This window comes from Hippopotamus amphibius, chromosome 11, assembly GCF_030028045.1.
Source record: "Hippopotamus amphibius kiboko isolate mHipAmp2 chromosome 11, mHipAmp2.hap2, whole genome shotgun sequence".
NCBI classification, from domain to species: domain Eukaryota; kingdom Metazoa; phylum Chordata; class Mammalia; order Artiodactyla; family Hippopotamidae; genus Hippopotamus; species Hippopotamus amphibius.
The window spans coordinates 72,558,830-72,573,301 of record NC_080196.1 but is presented as its reverse complement, the minus strand read 5'-3'; the positions used below and the strand labels follow the sequence as shown (position 1 = coordinate 72,573,301).

Below are 14,472 nucleotides of genomic sequence, written 5' to 3'. Positions count from 1 at the left end.
AATGATAGAGATCGGCAAACTGGTAGCTGTTCTTCCTTTCATTTTTTGTGTCTCTAATCAGCTCCTCGTTTACAGAAGATCTGAATATCTGCCCTCTGTTCTAATATCTCCCACATCAGAATCCACGCGCTCTGGTGTCATTAAAACGGGCAGACCTCCAGGAAAGCCACATAGGGTAGACCAGCCTTCACCGTGTAAGTAAACTGACGGGAAAATGGACATTTCTCGAGACTAATTGGAGTTTTTTCTTGGAAAAGAGTTCAGTGTACTTGCCAACTATATGCATCCTAATACTAATTATGCATTTAAAAGTTAAAGTTAATGAAGCTCATTAACCCCAATCATCTCTGTCTACATTTTTATTTAGTCACCAGGGGGAGCCAATACTGCTCTATGGGTAGGTAGAGTCCAGGAATTAGATTTTTTCAAAGGGAAAAAAATTAAATTGATGTGGTATTAAATATAACTCAAAGAAGGTCCACAGTGCCGATAAGGAAAATATATCACACATGCAAAAAGAGAATTAGGTATAGATCATTTTGTTGTTGTTGTTAAACAAAGAAGTTAGAGAAAACTAAAAGCCATCAATTAGTAGAAGCTTGCTGTGCTTCACAGAGGACATATACAAACCCAGTCATTTATGGTTGTCTTTGGGCCTTTTAGGGTCTTACTCGCCACCCAGATTTTGCGCAACTGTCCATTTGTTGCACTGACGCTATTATTTTCTTGGTTTGAAGCATTACTATGAAACTACCTTCTAACAGCTAATCACGTGCTCAAAAATATCCCATATAGTTACATTATAATTATCGTGAAACAAATGTTACTTTCTCCTTTTGCTTTACGTATTTCCCTCAGTTCCAAATATATTTTTTTAGCACTTTTAATGTGTGTTCAAAGAGTTCTACCCAATAATCTACTTAAATTCATTCCACAATTTACCCAGGAGACACAATCCCTTTCAACTTTGAGGAGCTCCAGTTGGAACATAAGAGGGGAAAAGGGTTCAGAGTCTGTGGAATAATCACCTCTAATCGATCAATTTCCCCGGAAGGTAAAGCTGAAAGAAAGGAGGAGTGAAGAGTTCCATCCAATTCCTTGAAGTTTAAAGGAACTAAGCCCTGAGGCGCAGTGTAGAATGATTGCTGCCTTCGCCTCCCAAGGCCCATTAAGAGGTCAGAGATCTCCCTGACATTGCTGCCATTCCCCAAAGACAAGATCCGCAGCCATAGACTTCATACAAAGAAGAAGGATGGGGAAATAGTCCACTCTTCTTCTCAACTCCCTACCTTATAAAGGAAGTAGGTACTGGTCACAAGCATCTTAAGTAATGTTAAAAAAAAAACACAAAAAACTGCAGTCATGCAAAACTGTAAAAATTCAACCTCTTAAGTTTCATCATGTTGAAAGTCACATTTGAGAACAGGCTACAAGTGGCCGAGCTCGTGTGTGCACACAGCTGTACCCAAATAGCTAAACACTGTCTTGCTTACAAGACAGACTGAATGGCTGCACAGGGCCGAGGAAATAGTCTCTTTTCATTCATCTTCCCCACAAAAGAGGCCCCACGTTTTCCACATCCCCAACACAGCCCTTCATTTACAATCTTTACACTTCTCCACAGGGACAAACTGACAGCTTTAATTACCATCAGTGACCATCAAGGACGTGGTGGAAATTCTTGTAGGTATTTTCCCATGGTTTGTGTACCTGACATTTTATTTCCAATTTTGGGCATATAAATCCTGAAACCACAGAATTAGATGATAATCATGTGCATTACCAATTTTACAGCAAAGGCCAGACCACTTCTCTAGAACAGCTGTGGTTGCATAAGACATCCAAAGGCGACATTTTTAACACACAGACAAATAATGCTAATTTGCGTCTTGAGTTCTATTCCTTTCAAAACGCTGATTTGAAAAACCTCAGATTAATCAAGGAGCAGGTAATTTGCAAATACAGTTATAGCCCATACAGGATATTCTCCACTTAGGTCTTACTTGTAAAAAAATAAATAAAGTGAATTTACCCATTTATCTTCTATTTCTAGGAGATTTCATCCCTTAGGACCTCTCCCGTCATCATCAGTAGCTTTCTTGTGACTCGCAAGTTATTGAAACAGGCTAACAGTAAAAACACCTAATTTTAAAATGCACATCAAAAATACAGAGAAACATTTCTTAAACTACTCCTTCAACATTCCAGCTATTTAATTTTAATAAATTAATGCATGTAATAATTCATCACACAGAGTGGGAACATGTACCTCGTTAGTACAGGCCTTTTATAAATCCCTATTGCAGTGCCCAAAACATTCAAAATCATAGAGACAATAATGGACCTGAAAATGAATATTTTATATCCATGTTGTGGTAGAGAATTTCACCAACAAATATATCAAGAAAAGGACAGTAGACTAGGTACTAATATCAAAGTTCTCCTGTAGCAAAATCAATGTGGAAATAACAAAGCTTTTACAGCAGGTGATCGTTTAACTGACCCCTCCTCCAAAACTAGAAAAAAAGAGCTCACCTAAACAACAGCTAAGAGGTTGGAACCAATTATGGACAATTCCTTTTTCTCTGGTAAATGCGTAGAAGAACTTAGTCATGGACCAGCCAGACAAAGACAATGACACACTCGAGCCACACCACTTTCTCTAAAACTGAGAGGAGCAGAGACTTGGTGCGTTGTTTTACACAGGATGAAGTAACTGGGCATCAAGACAGTGGTCTCTAAAATATAGGGTACGTATCCTAGAGGAGAAAAGATCGTCTGAATATTTAGCAGCCAATCAGAAGGGACATCAGCCATAAATAGCCACCCAGAAACAACACCCTGAGAGTGAGAAGGTAAACAGTCAGCCTGGGGGCCTTTGCTTCTCCACTCCCTTCCCACATCTCAACATAGGGCAGTACACTGTGCCCGGTGAAACACACTTGTGGATCAGCTTGTTTAACGGTAGCTAATCTAATTCACACGAAATCCTCAGATTTCGACACGTGATTTTTAAAGTTTTCTGCAAGGAAACTGCAGGATATTGATAGCAGGGCACAAATAATCAACAAGAAAGTGGCAAGTCTAGCCCTTCCACTCCTAATAAAAGCTCTTTGTCAGCCACTGTATGAAGAAGAGAAGAAAGAAACAGTTTAATCAGATGTGACCAAGAGTTGGCAAAACACAGTTGAAATCCTCAGGAAAGTTATTTGAAATATGGTGGCTACAGCCACCTTCAATAGTTATGAACCTCAGCGAAAAGTGTAATAACATATGTTCTCTCTTTGTGGTTTTCTGAGATAGCTGTCTTAGCTCTTACAGCCATTAAAATAAATTGTCAAAATAAATGAACCTAGACCAGAACTTCAAAAGAACATAAATTTATTTTTAAAATCTATTTATTTCATCGTCGCCTCATTTTTCAGTTTCTATTTTTTGAGTGTTGTATCATACATGTTATCTATGTAATATATTGACAAATACATATTATGAAGATGTGTCCTATATTTTTTTAATCAAAAAAGTTTGGAAACCACTGGTCTGAAAAATAAGAAGTATGTGGAGAAGGGGCTGGGGAATAGAATCAGTGGAGGCCATGAAATTGCATTTTAGGGGCTTAGGGGGATTGGAAAAATGAAGTCGGCTAAAAACAGAAAGAAAATATTTTGGGTAGGAAACAGGAAATTGATCAAAACAGAGGGAAGTAAGAAAATAAAATATACAGCGCCTTAAGCCTAATTAATATAGAAATAGATAATTAATTTATATATAAATGATTAATAACAAAGCATGAATAATGAATTAATATAGAAATTAATGTAGAAATATGCAAATCAAAGGCATAATGCCTTAAGCCTAATTAATATAGTGTTAAAATATCACATTTATTTCATGTAATTTATTTCAACTAATGATTTGAAAAGGAATACAGAAAAAAAAGTTCTAACAACAGTTTCAATATGCTTCTGTGAAAATGATGCTTCATTCCATAAAACACTCACTTTCCTTATTCTCACTGCCAACAGAACTCACTGGTAGGCTACTTGCTTGTCAAGTGGAACCAACCAGTTTTAATTTCCCACAACCATATAACACATGTTCAATCACTTTCACTTTTTCTTTAAATGCTTTAGTCAAAAAAAAAGAAAATCCAGATGTCTAAAAGTCTTCCGTTCCCAAAATCTATGTGAAGCTTCCAGGAAGTCTCATAACTTCTAAAATCAAATTAAGTGAACATACTATTTTATACTGATGCAGTGTCCAATCATTGGTTCAGTTCCTTTTCCTCAAAAATGTGAACCCGTACAGTACCAATATTTGTAAAGGAGCCACAAATATGGTTAGGGTTTTATAAATCTGGTCTACAAACATTCTTCCCCAAACTACAACAGCCTTGCTGTCACACACACCTCAACCTACTCATCTTACCAACAGTATGGTGGGCCAGAGGGTTAAGAACTAATACAACGCTGTTTATTTTTTCTGCATTTACACCCAGGCAATTCACATTAATGATGTAAAAGAACACTTAACAGACAACTCAAGTTTGCAGATTAGCAGGAGAGAAGAGAAAAATGACTCAGAACAAGCATACAGTATTACCAAATACACTTTACACACTTATCCTGTTAAGTGTAGCTTAGTTTTGATGATTTACAATGCTAGTTCTTACTCAGTTTTGTAAGCATAATAAAGTCTCCATAATCTCAGCCCTCCCCACAGCACCCTGCTATTAAATCTTTGTTGAGAAGTGTGATGAGACCCCTCTGGCTTCCAGCCCTCCCTACCCCCTGAGGGAATTGGCAAGAAATGATAGGGTTTGTGGATTAGTAAAATGAGAGGTTCTCTGTGCTTTTCCTTCTTTAAATATATATGTTGATAATCTGTCTTCTGCATCAGAGAGTCCCAGCAGCATTTGAGTGTTGATTTCCCTCCCTTCTCAGCCTCCAAGAAAAAGAGAGCATGGCTGGGGCAAGACAGGTGGTTTGTATCTACTGCTACAACTGAAGAGCAGGATTTAATTTTTTTTCACCTTTACCCTCATTCCTTCAAGCAGGGATGATATATAATTTACTTACACATGTTGGATTGCAGACTAGAGGACAGCTGCTCTGGAAGACAAAGAAGAGGACCACCCTGTACCTCATTATCTTTGGGGACTGTTCTGCTGCTTCCTAGGTCAGGATGCTTCTCCAGAACAGTGCCCACCTTCCAGAATCACTCTCAGTAAGGAACTCCATGAACTGTGTGTGTGAGCTCCTAGATCTCTGGGTCCCTGCTAGATCTGCTGTCTGTGAGTTCAGTCCAGGTCACTGGTACCTACTCATGAACTGACCTCGGGCATACCTGATCCCTGAGCTGACTTTCAAATCTCAGTCTAAAACTGATCATCTTGGCACTTCCCTGGCAGTCCAGTGGTTAAGACTGCACCCTTCCAATGCAGGGGGCACAGGTTCGATCCCTGGTCAGGGAAGTAAGATCCCACATGCCAAGTGGCACAGCCAAAATAAAACAAAACAAAATAAAATAAAATAAAATAAAATAAAATAAAATAGATCATCTTGGTCCATATTTTACCTTCATCTCCTAAAGCCAGGTCTAGTCTAGGCTCACTTGGCAAGACTGTACCAGGATTTCTAAACTTTCAGTTTGGAGTGAGTCAGTTCTTACCTTGGCAGGCTCACCTTTGGGGATAAGAGTCACCAAAGAACAGATCTCAAGTTACCAAGAAAGCACTCAGTTAAGGACAGGAATCTCAAGGCAGGGTTTCTACCAGTTCAGGGTATTTTCAACAGAACTACCCTGACTGACTCCCATAGGTGTCAGACCACAGAATATCTCGTTTTCTGTTATCTTGCAAATCAGCGAGTTTTTAAGACTTTTCTCTCCTAATTCTACTCCATAGTTAACCTTCCTGTACACTACTAGGAGTTCCCTATTTCTTCATACAAATCATTCACCAAAGTTTTCAGGCTCTGGTCTAGATGGATATGACCACACAAGTAAGTAAAGACTTCAAGATTAACAGAAGGGAAGCCACCAGGAGCGAAGAAGAAAGTTGAGAAAACAGCAAGAGACTATAAAACAGCCCGAGACAAAAGAGGAGATATAAGGACAACAAGGAAATTAAGAGTCTTGAAACAAGGACAGGAATCAAAGGAGAATCAGCAAAGATACAAATGGGACTACGTGAAGTTAAAAGACAAAAGAATGAAAAAGAACAAAAAGGGAGTAAAATTAAAAGGGAAAAAAGAAAACAACTAGAAATACCCTCCTTTGCTAAACTAGCATTTTGTCCACCAGAAAAAAGAAAAAGCACCAAGAAAAGAGTTAACTCAAGCAGCAGGAAACTAACTTTGGAAGAGTCGGACCTCTTAACTTTGAGTAAAAGGTTTTAATCAAGGAGGAAGGTAAAAGCATCATATTACTTTTTTAATCAAAATGCTGCCAGTGTCTTCAATCTCTTCCAGATTAGACTGAAGGGTGCCCTTAGCCAGCTCAACTCAAGTCTGAACTTCAACACTTTAAACAAATGTGAAGGATTCCTGATTTTGTTTCTCCCTCTTTTGCTTTCTCCCTGGTCCTCCACTTCTGCTTTTTCCCTCATGAACCTACCACCCTCCGCAAGAAATCGCCCTGAACATCAACAAACAGGACCAAGGCCCATCAGCTTTACCTTTCCTGAAATGGTTCATTAAGTCACAAATAAGCCTCTGTTTTCTTTCCTTTGTTTAAAATATTGTGGGATAAAATGACATGAGCGCAGACTAGATTCTAAGCTTTTAGAAAGCTTAAGATAAAAATAAACAAAATATTTTGTTAGGGTTTGAGGTTCTTGAAGAAAAACAATATTTAACCCATAGATATTATCTTTACCATACCATGTGCTTAAAATCCAGCAATTTTTGCACTTAAAGTTGTATAATATATAAAGAAATATATTATATAATATATAAAGTTATCCAGGAATAATTTTTTTTGCTTCTATTCAATTTCATAGAGCTAAACATAAGGATAATTCCATGGCAGGAATTCAATAAAAAGTAAACACTAAATAGAATTTGAAGGGTTTTTTGTTTTGTTTTGTTTTGTTTTTAATATTGACTTTTAATCTTACCACTCTCACCTAAGGTAAGATTTCCTGCTGGCATAGTTTATACTGGCCTTATCAGTTAGGTTCCTGTGTCTTCACCTTAATGTTAGTGTTGATTCCCATAAGTAAGGCTTCCCTTTAAAGCTATTCCACCGAAAACAGAATCATACTGTCTGCATTTAATGGGATTTTCCAAAAATTATGCATTCTGAGGAAAAAATGCATTGTCAATTAAGTGTACATGAGTTAGATAATGCAAATAAATCCACAAAGAATACCTATACACATCCAATAGAATGCTTAAATTAAAAAGACTGGCAACACAAATGTTATCAAGGATGCACAATTGGAACTCTCTGACATTGCCGGTGAGAGTGTAAAATAGTGCAACCACTTGTGATAAAGATTCAGAAGTTTTTCATACAGTTAAATATACCCTACCCCATGACCCAGCAATTCTGCTCCTACTTATTAACTCAAGAGACATAAAACATATGTCCACAAAAAGACCTGTATAGGAAGGTTCACAACCACTTTATTCATAACAACCAAAAACTAAAACCAACCAAAATGTCTACCAATAGGAGAATGGAAAACAAAGTTATGATACAGTCATGTGACAGAATACTACTCAGCAATAAAAAAGAACAGATTACTTATGTTCACAACAGGAATGAATCTTGCAGATACTCAGCTGAACAAAAGAAGCTGGACACAAAAAAACAGTACATATTGTGTGTACTTATAAGGAGTTCTAGAATAGGCAAAACAAATCTACAGTTAAAAACTGAAAATCTAGTTGCTTCTGGTGGAGCATTATTGACTGGAAAGGGGTCAAGAGAAGAGAAATGTCTAGGATGCAGGAAATTATCTTAAGAGCGATATAGGTCACATGGGTATATGTATTTTGCACACTGAGAATTTATAAATTTCACTGTATATAAATGTCACAGTATAAACTATAGCATAAATAAGTATAAACAACTATTAAACTAGTTAGTTGGTCTGCTTATCATGATGATATGAGTAAGCAATTTTGAAACTACTTAATGTGTATTCTAGACTCAGCGAATGAGTAAATATATTGAGGATGATGGAAGCTAGGTGTCTCATTGCTAGAGAAGGTAGTAACAAATATGCAAAGAAAAAAGATTGGGATGTACCTCAAGCGCTGGATTGAATTAGGGGTATCAAGAGAAACATGTGGTTCTTATTAGAGAGTGAAAAATACATATATGTGTATATATTTGTACATATGTACATTTTATAAGCTATATTATACAGGTATTATATTAAATACACATGCACATTTCCTAATTGTGTCTGCTGAGATGGTTTATAATCAGTGATATACCTTTATCAATGAGCCCACATACTGCCCATATCTTGATGTCTACATACCTTTGTCCTCTTAAAGGAACCAGGGCTCCTTGGACAAAAGGTTGATTAGGACTAGAACATGATGAGCCTGGAGCATCTGTGTGCAGTAGAAACTGAGTCAGTCCTCAAATAATGATGGAGACATATTAAACTGACACAGGATCCAGCTGGAAGGGACTCATACTGGCCATACTTCAGGCAGTCTGGGCATCAAAATAATGATAGTAATGAATTATGACCCACTGAATAAAATAAAAATCCAGAAGCCCATGGTGATGTGAATACAAAAACAAACAAATGAATAAGAAAGGAAACCGTAGCAGAAGGCCAGCTAATAAATACAAAAATTATAAAGCTAAAATGGATATTCATGAGAATGAAAATATTTATAAAGTGTCAAAGCATCTTCCCACAATTTACTTATTATTTACAAAGGGAAAAGAGCAACTTTTTCACACTGCAGAAAGTTGGTGGACACCACCTAAAACAAGTATTCAGTGTTAACCCTATCAACACTGGTATAAATCAACATCAGGTACTTCCTGATCTGATGTACTGAGAAGGGTACGACATCACTTTGGTGGTGTTCCTGCCATGGAAGTATGTAACCTGAATTTAATCATGAGGAAATATCAAACAAACCCAATTACAGATGGGCATTTTATAAAGTGTTGGCAGGTACCCCTCAAAAAAGTGAGAGATCATTCCAGGTGAAAGGAAACAGAAGAGACATGACAACTAAAAGCTATGCACAATCCTGAATCCCAGATGAGAAAAAACGCAAAACAAACAAAAAACTGCTAAAGGACATCACTGGGACAACGGTAGAAATTTCAGTATTGGCTGTGAATTAGATAACAGTATTCTATGTATTAAATGTGAACTTTCCTCATTTTGATAAGTGTGCTGTAGTCATGTAAGAGGATGTATTTGTTCTTAGGAAATAACACAGGATATATTTAGAAGGGTGTGACGTCTCCAACCTTCTCTCAAATGACTAAGAAAAAAATTAATGAAGAGACAATGACAGATCAAATAGGGTAAAATGCAAATAACTGGTGAATCAGATAAATGGTAGATGGGAGTTACACATACTAGTTTTGCGATTTTCTGTAAGTTTGGAATTGTACCAAAATAAAAGTTACCAAGACCCACAAAAACATGTATATAGCCAATGTTTATATAAGCGTCATAGACTTTCAAACTTATATTAAAAAAAAAAGATAATGGGTTTTCTGAAAGAAAGAAGATTCTATTGCCTAATAAACTTACTCACTGCAATCCATTTTTAAAGAACCACAGTGCACTTCAATAAAGAATCCTATTTAACTGGATTTAACCCAACATTTCCATAATAATCTGTTCAGGAAACCTGTTTAAAATGGAACACCTATTAAAATTTTACAAAAATATCAATATTCTGTGGAAAACAGTTGGAGAACCACTTGTCTAATAAATACATTTCCTACATATGGTTAGTTGAAAAAAGATTTGTGCTAGGAAAATAAGATAGAGAAAGAGATCTACACACACACACACACACACACACACACACACGAGCAGTGTCAGTATCAAACAGTAAGAGAAAAATAACACAAATCTAAAAAGAGATATCTAACTAAAACATTCCACCCAGCCTCATATAGCATGTTCTTCCAGGATACATTTTTAAAGAGGGTAGAAATTTGGTACAGTGAGTTTTACTTTTATCCAACCATTAACTTGAACACATCATGCTTTCTGTCATTTTAAATCTGATTCTTCCTGTGACATGCACAGCAGAATAGCTTCCGTGCCTTAGTAGGCACATTCAATGGGCCAGGCACTGTGCAAAGCTCAGAGAATACAATGCTGAGTAAGAGTTCCTGCCATCCATGAGCTTCCAGTCTAACGAGGGAGATGGAAAAATTAACACATGCAGCGAACACTGTGATATTCACAAATAAGCATCAGGCTTGGTGGGAACACAGCAAGGCACTGAACTCAGCAGAGAGCGACCAGTCAGGAAAAGTTCTCTTGAGGAGATGATATTTAAACTAAAATAAGTTCAAGCATGCTAACCTTCCATGAAAACGTATTCAGAAGGTATTTTTAAACTTTATTGTAGCCACCCAATGTTAGGTTCTGCATCTACATGGTATCACTGCAGTTTTTTTAAAAAAGGAAATGAAAACATATCCATTGGCTATTAAAATCTGGGTACAATTCACAATCTAAGGATGACTGTGACACTGAGTTTGCCATAAACCATCACCTAAGAGTTCTTCCTAAAGCATCTCTAGACTTACCTAGGTACTCAAGTATATGAATAAAACAGTTGGAAAAGAGGGGGAAATAAAGGAACAAACTGAAAAAATCAGAAATAGAACAGTATGCGAAGACAAAAAGTGATAAGTATTGTTTACCTGTCAGCTGACATTGATTAATCTTATGTTCTGTGATATCGCTCAGTGACTCGAACACCTGGAGGCAGCTGTCACAGCTGTGCACAGCTTCGTCTTCCAGCTCCTCCCCGTCTTCTGGCCTCTTCTTACAGTCTATTGCCTCTCCATCTTCAGTCTTGTCTTCAAGTTTACAGTTGGGGTCTGAAAAAAAAATCAAGACTGTAAGTATGGGGCTTAAAGACAGGTTCTTTTAAAGTAACGTTTCATCTTGCTACCAAAAACAGAAACACCTTTTTCCTTGAAGCTGCAATAGGAGGGTTTTACCGCAGATTTTATTACAGAAGCATCAAAAGTGAGTCTTTCCCTAAAATTTGTCAGTCCATGATAACTGGAATTTTTCCTTTTCTTCTGCAACATACAGCCCTTTTCCCAGCTCCTCTTTCAAGTAATTTGCCACCCTTAAGGTTAACTCTGACATTTTTTTCATAGCCTTTTTTTTGCTTCAGAGAGAGATAAATCACTTTTAAAATTAAACAGTCTCCAATGCAAAGGGTGAAAACCACTGTGCTTGAGAATGAATTCCTTTTCTGCTAAATATACTCTTTCACAGGAAATTACCAGAATTAGCCAGAAGTCTAGAATAAGCTAAGCTAATTACCATAGGCACGAAATTGACCTTTACTTATAAACTGGTCAAAACACACAGTTACCCCATTATTTGTTAGACAGCAATAGCAAAATAAACTCTACCACACAGCAAAACATTCCTGCAGGCACAAATTCAAGTGTAAATATATTGGTATGTCTCTCGTTTTCAAAATCATCAAAAAATGAATCAAAAGATACAAAAAGCAATTACAAATGATAATCAAGTCAACAACTTGCACTGGCATTATCAGTTTCAAAAAGCTAAATAGTGGGAAAAGTAAAAACAGTTCCATTCTAATTCTAAGAACAATACACAAATAGCAAGAGGGGATAAGAGCAAAACACACACAATGTTTTCCCTTTGAGCTCAATAAATACTTTGTGATTTTGTATACTGTCTTTGCCTCATTTTAGAGAAGTATCCCCAGATATTTTAGTGCCACTGCTCCTCTTTGCAAGAAAGCAGAGGAGGAGAGAGGATGCCTCCTTAGGGAAAATAAGGATAAAATCTGTGACTTACTTTACAGGACCTTCATTTCTAATAGCAAAAAGTCCTCCACTTCAGAAATAAATTATGTCTCAACATTGAGTTTTCAGTGAAATAGTTACAAAGAATTGTATCAAGATACCTATGTAATGTGTTATCTGTGGTCAATTTCTTTAAATATGGGAGGATAAATATTTGAAATGTTACAGTCCAGAACTCACAGAATCAAATTAGCCCAGACTTCTTAGAAAACTCTATGAGTGCCACCCCACCACCGTCCTGCGGTCTGAAAGTCCTTTCTGCCACCTTGCACGTCAGGTGCTTCTACGAACCTACTTCTATACATCACAGTGCTCCCCTTTGGCTGGCAGTTGTTCCAAAGCCTTTCTTCACATCTGCAATAAACCTAACTATGTCAACACCCTTCCAATGATTCACACATGCCAAAATCAACTTACATTTCCACATATATAATAATCTCTTGGGTTTGAGAAACAAAAGTAGAACTCCCAAATCAAAGAGCAAGTAGTTTTGTTTGTCTTCAAAAAATAAAAAAAAATAAAAAATAAAACCCATAGTGTTTAAGTAAATTGATAATTTGGGTTGATTTGCCATCGGGAAAATTATTATCTCAACACTCTACACAGTGCCCATTTCAATATACTGGGGTTTAGTCTGCTCATCCCTGGAGGAGTAATCACAGAATCTTTTTCGCTTTTTTTGTACTTTGCCCAGCACAGCACTGTGTCCAGGTGAGTGCTTAGTAAATATTATTTAGTGTTGATGAGAAGGGAAAGGTGGGAGAAAAAAAGGAGAACATTAAAAAGTCCTTTACTGGTATTTTTTCTGTAAACAGGAACAGACCAGTTACCTCCAAATTCAAAAGCACCTAGATGCCTACATTTTCCAACACTGACGCTATATGATCCATCACATTTGCCTTTGCTGTTTTCAAATGTTTCACCTAGAGCTACAGACACAACAAACAGGTAATGGTTCAAAGAGCTCCAACAAGCTAAAACCAAGTGGTAAAATACTGCCAAGTTAGAGTAATTCAGGAAAACAAATAACTGTCCCAATTATGGCAAACTGGCCCCCACACTGTTAAACACTTGGTGGAAGGCAGCAGGCGCACACAGAACACTCTTAGTTGTTTAGCATGTTTCCAGTTTCTCATAAAACTGACAGCACTCATGGAAATGTGGGTGCTAGGTCTGAATTTTAATATGATTATTTAAATGCTATGCATCAAATTTGCAGGCCTGTTTGTTTTTAAATAAGGAGACACTCTGAATACTTTAAGCAGTATGCAGAGAAAATAAGAACTTGCCTTCCTTATTATTCAAGGATACAGACACTTTACACGAATCCAAATCAAAAATATCAAACAAATAGGAAAGTCTGCATGATGCTTTAGCTCTTAACAGTTAAAGGATGACCCCAGTCCATGCTTCTGACACTGTGACTAGTTATTAAAATGAGGGTCATTTTAAGACGAATAAAAAATGGTTTTGCTTCCACTTCTGCATTTACAGATAGAATCCTTCAGGGACTAAAGTCAGTCAAGCTTATTCACTTCTGCTGCAACTTCAGGATGCAAGCTCCAGCCAACTGGCGAATTTGTTTTTAGGTCACCACTTAAGAGGGACCCTCTGGGGGGTGGGTGCGATTATAGCCTATGATGCCTCGGTGTAGCATAATGAGTCCTGGAATCTCAGACGCTCTCCTTGAGAGTAGATTTTTTTTGCCAACCTCCACGTCCACGAAGAATTCTCTCTCGCCCATTCAAAAGACACATTTATTTGTGTTAGGAGTTTCCATGTCTAACAGCAGTTGAGGTAGGAAGGTTCTAGAAAGCCTACATTGTCAACTATTTCTTTCCCACAGGTGGCTGCACTTCAATAATTGCACATGGCCTTAGTTATGTAGTTTTTATAAAGTCCTTTGAGAGCCAATCATAAAAAATAATTGTATGCCTCTGCTAGCCATTCAAACCTCTGACTTCAGCCTCAGGGGTTATAAATACACAGTCTGCGCCTGTGAGCACTGCCCCACCCCCAGCCCCACTGCAGGACGGACAGCTGTTATTCCAACTCTATTGTACTACAAACCCACCCAAAGGGCAATGTTTTAAGATACCTGCACAGCCCCTGCACTGCAACCACAAACCCCATCATAGCCGCAGGCACCACTCTGTCCTCTGCCTTAAAGTAGGCCACCCAAACATGTTTCATCCATCACAAATGACCTCACCTGCCCAACCAACTTTCCGGCTCATCCCTTCAAAAGGGCCCCTATGATGCACTGGACTGATAGTGTTCGAACTTGGATAAAAGGCTTAATTTTGGAATAAAGACACAATTGTTATTATAAAAATAAATGTCAGCTCTCTGTTTCCAATTTTGTTAACATTCCTTGTAAATGGAAATTTAAAAGAAGTATGATTTTTCCCCTTATTATGTTCCCTGGCAGGTGGTTCC

At 37.4% G+C, this 14,472-nt stretch overlaps 1 protein-coding gene across 4 annotated transcripts in view; it reads right to left on the bottom strand.

The window, feature by feature from the left end:
• Positions 1-14,472, bottom strand: part of ZNF521 (zinc finger protein 521) — a 276,460-nt gene that overhangs the window by 236,655 nt on the left and 25,333 nt on the right. For all 4 annotated transcript variants that reach the window (XM_057700348.1, XM_057700345.1, XM_057700346.1 and 1 more), the window contains one exon: positions 10,879-11,058. Coding sequence is in view for 3 of the 4 variants with exons in the window: in XM_057700345.1 (XP_057556328.1) it covers positions 10,879-11,058 (180 nt within the window). In the remaining variant the exon portion in view is untranslated. The remainder of the gene's footprint in view (positions 1-10,878; positions 11,059-14,472) is intronic.